At 53.7% G+C, this 8,598-nt stretch overlaps 1 protein-coding gene across 3 annotated transcripts in view; it reads right to left on the reverse strand.

The window, feature by feature from the left end:
• Positions 1-8,459, reverse strand: part of VSTM4 (V-set and transmembrane domain containing 4) — an 86,197-nt gene extending 77,738 nt beyond the window's left edge. For 2 of the 3 annotated variants that reach the window (XM_029200919.1, XM_029200921.1), the window contains exons 1-2: positions 8,375-8,429; positions 189-587 (exon numbers count right to left, since the gene is read on the reverse strand). In XM_029200919.1, coding sequence (XP_029056752.1) covers positions 189-587; positions 8,375-8,429 — 454 coding nt within the window. Of the gene's footprint in view, positions 1-188; positions 588-8,374 lie in introns of all 3 variants that reach the window. The other variant, XM_029200918.1, reaches the window with a different exon arrangement.
• Positions 8,460-8,598: the final 139 nt, after the last annotated feature.

An 8,598-nucleotide genomic window follows, 5' to 3' on the forward strand; every position in this document is an offset into this window, starting at 1 on the left:
AGCCACAGCATCCATGTAAAGATCTATCCTCATTCCCAGGCCTGCCTCATATGGCTTGGCCCTTAGAGGCCAAGAAGATGTGTTCTAGCTCAGCAGAGCCGTCCTGGAGGCCACTGCCTGGCCAGCTGGAGGGAGGCCCACTGACCTGTCACCCTCCCACTCTCCCCAGAGAGTGGATGCACCCTTACCTCTCATTTCTGTCGCCGAGGAGCCGTTGGACCAAGCTGTCCACTTATTCCTGTGCTTGCTGATTTCCTGGACTTTGCAGACGTAATGCCCTTGATCGGCTGGCCGGAGGGTCAAGACAGAGAGGGTGTAGAGCACCCCGCGCCGCTCCTCAAGGAGGCGCAGCCTCTGACGGTAGGCGCTGCGGCTGAAATTCCCATAGTACTGCACCACCCGGAGCTTGGTCATCTTAACCATCAGGGCCTCCTGGGAGTCCGGGCGCGCGAAGAACCAGCGTACGGCCAGCAAGCTGTCCTTCCGCCTCTTCTGGGAGACGTGACAGAGAAGAGTAGCATTTTCCCCCTCCAGGTAGTCAACCACGGGCCCCGGGGACACGGTGACATTGAGGGCCCCACAGACCTCTGCAGAGAAAAAAGGAAAGAAGAAAATGAGGAAGGCCACCGCCTTTCCCCAGGTGAACACACATGGCGTCTTCTCTCCAGGAGCCAGGTTGGTCTGCATGGCCAGAGAGGTGGGCCACCCCCATCCCCTCTATGCTCACTCTGCCTTCTCAAAAGAGCCCTCCTTGGGGTGTGGAGTGTGCCTCTGTGGGCACCCATGTCCTCATCTATGAGATGATCCCAGCCAAGCGGGATGCCATGGACCACCTGGCCCAGATGTATTTTTTTTTAATTTTAATTACTTGCTGACATTTAAAATTCAGGACATATCATATAAAGATTTGGATTTGGGGAAGCTCTTAAAAATTTCCAGCTCACATCCAATCCCCCCTCCCCACCTGCCTCCCAAGGCCTGCTTCCATCAGTTTCATCACCTCCCTGAGTGGAAAATGCTGTAGCCCCTTTCCCTGTCTCAGGTATTTCAACTGTAACCAAGGCAGATTATCAGTACCGGTCAGGCGGGTGTTAAACCTATACCAGGGAGCTGGAATGACAGGGGTGTCTCAGTTTCTTGCTCCAAGTCTCTTAGGACCAGGATCCATGGTCAAGGAGTTGAAGTGCAAGAATAAAGAATGAATGAGCCCAGGAGCAGGGAGGGGTGCCAGACTCTCCCAGCAACCCAAAAGATGCTCCAGGATTCCAGGCCCAGGCCGCTACTTCCTGTCCTTTGGCTTCTTAGTTAGGGCTGCCCCTCCTAGCCGCCATTCTGCCCCAAGCTGACTTTTGAGAGTGCCACTCCCTGGCCACCCAAGATCATCCAGCCTAGCTGCCCTCACAGAGGCCTCCTCCCAGGAGACGCGCTGCATGGCGTCTGCAAGGATTGTGCAGTGCGGCGGCGCAGCTCCGGAGCTCACGGTCGGGGAAACCTCCGCCTGGCAGGCAGAGCCCAGAAAGGGACAGGAGGTCCAGAGCTTCCTTCTGTCCAAGCTGGGTTGTCTTCTCACCAGGTCCCACATCGTCACCCCTGTGCTGCCCAGCACATGACTCCAGGAAGCACCATTCCCTGCCCACTCCAGTGCTCGAGCAGGTGCCCCCAAGGTCATCCCAAATTACAAATGGCCCCCAAACACCGCCTTCTGGTCACATGAAGGGACTTGGGCCCTGATGGCAGAGTCACCCAAAGCTTGGAACTCTGGTCAGTGCTGCAGGTAAGCAAGGAGGAAGGATGAAAAAGAGAGCAAAGGTTTGGACCTTCTGCTGCGAATAGGCTGTGAGTCAACAAGGTGAGGCCCTGTGTGTGTTGGGGTGGTGGTTACTGGGGGGGAGTGTGACCTACAAAGTATCCTTCATTGTAAAAACCCAGGCAATAAGCTCATCCTTATGTATGGTTTCCACTATTGATTTAATAAACTAAACACCTTTCTTTCTCATCTCTTAAAAGCCAGGCCACCAGGACACTCCAGGATACTCCAAGATCCTTAACTTAATCACACCCATGAAGCACCTTTTGCCATATAAGGTGACATTCATAGTTCCAGGGATGAGGACGCAGACATCTTTGGGGGTCATCATTCAACTCACTGCACTGTGATAGTCTTTTGTCACCATAAAAAAAAAAAAATGATGGAAGTGAATTCAGAAGAAAAAGGTTGATGCTTGGCTGGACTCAGCTCTTCGTGGACAAGAACGAGGTCTTCTAGGTCTACAGTGACAAAGGACAAAGCCGCCCAGGGAGATACTCGGGGAATGCAGATCAACAGGTAACCAAGGAAGGCACACGCTCCCAAGTAACAATCTCACTGTCCACACAAGTCACTCACGCAGGACAAAAAGAGGAGGAACTGCCCTTACCGTCTTCCTGCACCTCACCCACCCGGCCCCTACCCTGCCCACACACCATGTTAAATTAGTCCAAAAGCATTTTCCCCGAATGCCAGGATCCAGGCTGAAGTTCACACGGGTCCCACAGCAGGAGTTCCCTGGTGAATGGCCACACAGCCGGAAACACCAGGCTGACCCCACTCCACTAGCTGTCCGGGGGTTCAGCAGGTCGAGAGCAGCAGAGATGGAGCAGCTGGCTTCCAGAACTGAAGTCCCGCTCTGCCCGCCCCCGAGGGCTCCCCACTGGAGACAAGGAGAAGGCAGGAAATTGAAACAATATGGATGGGATGAGAGCACAGCCAGGACCCCACACCCTAGTCTCCTCCTATCAATGCTGCATGAAGGAGGGATTATTTATAGTGACTGAAACCAGGAGAACGTGCCAAGTGCTCCAGTCCCCATGAGAGGCCAGATTCCATCCTACAGGCGAACTAGTAACCTCTTCTGCAGCTCAGGCCGCGTCAGCAGCTCCCAGGAAAGGGGACGGACTGAACAATCTTCCCCAGAGGAGCCCTCGTTCTTGCTTTACTGGTGTGCCTCTCTGCCTTCAGTTAGCCCCATACTCTCTTACAAATGGCCCAGGCACATTTCTCCCACTGAAGTGCAAGACCCTTGTTACGGGCTGAACGGCGTCCCCTGCAAATTCCTATACTGAAGCCCGAATCCCCAGGACCTCTGAATGGGGCTGTATTGGAGAGAAAGCCTTTAGAGAGATGACTAAGTTAAAATGAGGCCCATAGGGTGTACCCCAATCCAACATGACTGGTGTCCTTATAATGAGGGGAGATTAGGACGCAGACACAGACAGAGGAAAGACCATGTGAAGACACAGGGAGAAGACAGCCATCTATAGGCCAAGTAAAGAGACCTCAGAAGACACCAACCCTGCAGACACCTTGACCTCAGACTTCTGGCCTCCAGAACTGGGAGAAACAAAATTCTGTTGTTGAAGCCCCCTGTCTGTGGCACTTTGTGATAGCAGCCTTGCTCTCAGGAAGGTTCATTTCAGGCCTAGTCCTACCACCAGCCCGAATATTTACACCCACTTTCAATGAGAGCGTATGGGGGTGGGACTGAAACGATGATGCTCACAGGCTCCTCGACAGCGTTAAGCTTTGCTAGAAGACACAGGCTCTCAGGTTGTGTGGATCCCTGTGCCTGCAACGACCTTTCTCAGAAAGCTGGTGCCCCAGCTAATGCCCTCCCCTTGACACTGGAAATGACTACCCTAAGCCCAGGGAACACAACTCAGCTCTCAGGCACGCAGCTGTGAGGAGTGGCATTGCTTGAGGGAGGGGAGAAAATGCAGATAGAGGACCCAGTGCTTAGCCAACGTTAGCTGAGCTGGATGTTTAAATACTAGGAGAGCGCATCACACAGCTTCTGCCCCATGGCAGTCATCAGGCTGCAGAGGGGCCAAGAGGCAGGCAGTGGAGGCAGGCTGACTAGAGTGTGGGGCCGGGGCCGGGGGGGTTCAGGCCTTTCCCTTCTGGGTCTCCACACCTTGCAGCGCAGAGGGGCAAGGCAAGCAAACTACAAGACAGGGGAGGTGGGGTGTCACTAGATCCTCTGACACCAGGTAAGGTAAGGGAGCAGCCAGGGGCAGGGCAGAGTCTTCTCTCTCCTGGCCAAGGAGGGAGAAGCATCGAAGTCATTCTAGGCTGGAGAATTTAATTTCTTGCTTTCTGACCCTGCATTGCAGGGAAAGGAGGTGGGAGGTAGATCCCCCGCCCCCATCCCCTGGCCACCTCCACATTCAGTGCTCCGCTTCCTCCAGCTTACACCCCAGCTTATGCTTTGTTCACTTTATCACTCAACAAATAGTTGCTGAGAACTGCCATGTGCCAGACACTGTGAGAAGAAGACACATCCCTAACCTCGCAGAGGTGAGAGTCCAGTGGGCTAGGCGCTGGTCATCAGGAAAAAGTCACAGGAGAATGTGACTACAAACAGCAACACATGCTACAGAGAAAAGGTGTGGGGCTTATGAAAATCAGGGTGAGAGACTTCCCTGGTGGCGCAGTGGTTAAGAATCCGCCTGTCAATGCAGGGAACACGGGTTAGAGCTCTGGTCGGGGAAGATCCCACATGCCGCGGAGCAACTAAGCCTGTGTGCCACAACTACTGAGCCTGTGCTCTAGAGCCCGTGAGCCACAACTACTGAAGCCCACGTGCCTAGAGCCCACGCTCCGCAACAAGCGAAGCCACCGCAGTGAGAAGCCCGCACACCACAACGAAGAGTAGCCCCTGCTGGCCGCAACTAGAGAAAGCCAGTGTGCAGCAACAAAGACCCAAAGAAGCAAAAAAATAAATAAATAAATTTATTAAAAAAAAAAAAAAAAATCAGGGTGAGATTCTGATCTCTGCGTGTCAGGGAGGAAAGAGACCCTGGAGAGGTGACCCTGAGCTGAAGGCTGAGGTAGAATTCATGACATAAATTCAGGGCAGCAGTGAAGAATGATCTTCCTGGAAGACGATTCTACCTGTGCAAAGGCCCTGAGGCAGGAGGAACATGGTGCAGACTGGAAATGGAAAGATCAGTGTCCTCCAGTGAAGTGCACCACACCATCGCCCAGGCAGCCACCTGTGTTTGCAGACTGACCTCAGGAGGGGCCGTTGCACCTCAGTCAGGGCCCCCAAGACCAGTTCTTAAAGGAGGAATATAACAACATGGGCAGGAAAGAGACTGACCCAAAACAGAGGGTTGGGATTCCTGCTGCAGAGAACCATATTCCTTCAACAAGCACGTGCTCCATGACTTGGTAGGTGGGTGTGCCCGCCCCACCGTGGGCTGGGCGCTAGGATGCTCAAGGCCCAGAGCCTTCCCAGTGGTGTAGCGGGGCTATAGGCAGAGAGCCAGGGGTTGGAATCCAGCAAAGCCAGGCTGGAACCCTGGTTCTATTAGGAGTGAGGCCCTCAGAGCCTCAGTTTCCTCATCTCAAAAACAGGAAGATGATGCCTTGCGTGGCGGGTAGAAGGCTCCAACAAGAAAGCACCTTGAAAATATCGATAAAATTTGCACTCCCTGAGGGCGCAACAGGTGGGGATAACAGAAAGTGACACGCACAGTGACCTGTAAGCAGGATGGGCTTCTTGTGGGTATGATCTGCAGTCACACACGGCCCTATGCTTGGAGGGCCCCCACTTGATTTAATCTCTGCTGTTGCTGTCTTAAAAGCTTAAGAATTTTTAAATGAGGGGCCCCGCATTTCCATTTTGCACTGGATCCCACAAATTACGTAGCTCGTTCTGCCTGTAAGTGAACATTAAGTTCCTGTGGATAAAATTTATGGGGTCTAATCCTCTTGATCCCATTTGGATAATGTTGTGAAAAGGACTAAAGCTCACAAAACAGCCTAAAAGGACATCAGTGTGGCCAACAGTACACAACCAACTCATGTAGTACTCAACCTCCCCCTCTCCCTCCGTCCCTCTCTCTCTTCCTCTCACACTCATCATGAAGTGAGAAATAGCAACTTACAGGTGCAGGGGAGTATAGAACTTCTAACAAAAACAAGGTACCTGCCTCACCTGGGACACAGAGGTAGCAAGGCTGGGGCCCCTCTGTTCCGACCTGGCTAGAGATGTGCTAGTGGCTCTGTGCTCCACACTTCTTCTCTGTCCTGAAGAGACTGCCCCCCATCCTTTCAGGGAGCCAGGAGCTCCTGGCTCCCTGAATGCGAATTGTGTGTTCCAGTTGGCAGTGCAAATCTCATTCTTATTAAAAGGACAGTCTGAATTCATGACAAATAAATCTGAAAGAAATAAAATTGTATTACTTAAAAACCCATGGCACTAGAAGCCAGTATTTACCGAGCACCAAGCAGAGACTCAGTCTATAGAGTAGGTAATGTGTTCACATTAAGGCGGTCACCTTAAAATAGCTCTCAACCAGGACAAACACATGGCCTTGACCAAAGATGAACGCTAACATTTGCTGGGTGTGACCTCTAGACCAAGTACTGCTCTACTGTAGATGTATTTTCTCAATTTATCCTCATAGTATGTTTATCCCCATTTTTACAGACAAGAGGGCTGATGCCCAGAGAGGCTAAGCCACTTACTCGAGCTCACACAGAACATGGCAGAGCTGGAATTAGCACCTAGGTCATCTGGCATCAGAGACAACACTCACTCACCAATCTGGACCACAGCACGGCTTTTAGTAAATATTTGCCCCTCACTTTGCTTTTCTGTAAAATGATAGGTGGGACTAGGTAACCCCTAAGGTCCCACTTCTCCCCACAATGGAGAGGCAGAAAAGTGCACCAGTTAAGAGTCCAGACTTATGTATAAAGTGATTCTGCCAGGCTCTCTCTTGAGGGGGATCATGATGAGGGATTGTGGGCGAAAAATTTAGAAGAGAGACAGGCACACATGAGTGCTGCACTAGCTGTCATCATTACACAGCCTTAGGCACAGCCAGGGTGGACTCTAACGGTTCTCTAATTCCAGCTCTCTAGGCTCCTGAGGTCTCCTGGAAACATGAGAATGTCTTTGACCCCCAAAAAGCCCCTCTCTGGGGACACCCTCTCTGACAGCACCTGCAATTAAGAAGGTGGTCATGGAGCACAGGCGACAAAGATCCCTGTGCCCCCTGTATCTCACTGGCTGCTGGCCACTAGAGCTGCCCTGGCCCAACCATCTCGGTCAAACCTCCAGTAACTGTCAGTCAAGACAGTGACAACTGTGAAAGGAACATTTTCCACAGGGCCGATTTCAAGTTCACTGGAAACTCCACTGCACTGGTAGCCAGGGGACAATGGGTAAATTTCTTCCCACTGTGATCCAAGTTCCTCCCCCCTAAAACTCTGGTCTATGCTGGCTCAAATGCCAGCTCCACCATTTGGTAGCTGGGCCACCCTTGGAAAATTACTTAACTCTACGCATCAACCCCCTTACTTACAAAACACCAGCAACACAGCCTAGCCAGGCCTCCTGCGTTCAAATCCCAGCTCCACCACGTATAAGCCTCGTGACTTAAAGCAAGTCAACGCGTGGACCTGGCCTCGGTTTCCTCATCTATAAAATGGGGTAATAATAGTAGCACCTCCCTCAGAGGCAAGCTTAACTGAGTTAATGTTTGCAAAGCACTTGGATATATATATTTACTCTTGTCATCATTACTTTTAGGCACTGTCATGATTATATGAGATAACTGTAGCTCCCAATGGACACCCAGAAAATGTGAGTACCATCGATATATTTATTATTACTATTATTCTAGCCAGCACAGCCCTTTCAGCCTTGAGAGATAAGGAGAGAAAATTCTTCGGCAAATTAGAAGTGCGAGCAGAAACCCCAAATGAAAGCTAGCAATGCGGGTAGGGGCTGCCCCTAAAGCACGGTGGTTTGGAAAAGGGTAAAGGGCCCGCGGCTGCGGATCCCCTATCTCCCCAGGCCTGGTCATCATGAAACGCCCGCGAACAAGTCCTCAGACCCCAACTGCCAGCGGCGCAGATTCGGCCCCTTCGGACCGGGTCCTCCGAGGAACTCTCCGAAGAGAGTTAAAGGGAAGTTTCTGCCCACACTAACCTGCCAACAGCTGTCGGTGCTGCCTGTTGGGAAGAAAACAGAAAACAAACCAAAACTAGGGCTCGCACGGTTCTGCTCGCATCTTCCACTTGGAGGCCTGGCCCCTGGAAGGGAACCGGGCTGCGGAGGGTCTCCGCGGAGCGCTGGGGTCCCGGCCGGGCGGGGAGCGAGGAAGGGGCGCAGCATCCCCGACCCTTGGGAGGCGCCGCTGTGCTCCGCCGCCTGGCCAACCAGACCCAGGCCCACGGACGCCGACGGGGACCGGGAGGAGACAGCCCAGAGGCGGCAGGGCCTCCCGGCCAGGCCCAAGCCCCGAGCCCCGGGCTCCCCGGCACCGGCCGCCCTCGCCCCACCCGAGGGGTCCCCGAGGCGCCCGGTCCCAACGCGCTTACCCGGGGCCGGAGCCCGCGCCAGCAGCACGACCGCCGCCAGCGCCAGGAGCCGCATCTCCCCGCCGCGCCCAGCGCTGTGAGGCGGGAGCAGCGCCGCCGCCCGCCCGCCGCCACCACAACCAACCCCCACCCGCCCCCCCACACACCGACCCCACCGCCGCGCAGCCCGCCCCGCGCCCGCCCCGCGCCCGCCCCCGGCTCGGCCCCGGCCCCCGCCCCCGCCC

The sequence above is a fragment of the Monodon monoceros genome, unplaced genomic scaffold, assembly GCF_005190385.1.
Source record: "Monodon monoceros isolate NGI ecotype Baffin Bay Population unplaced genomic scaffold, NGI_Narwhal_1 Super_Scaffold_4, whole genome shotgun sequence".
Classification (NCBI taxonomy): Eukaryota; Metazoa; Chordata; class Mammalia; order Artiodactyla; family Monodontidae; genus Monodon; species Monodon monoceros.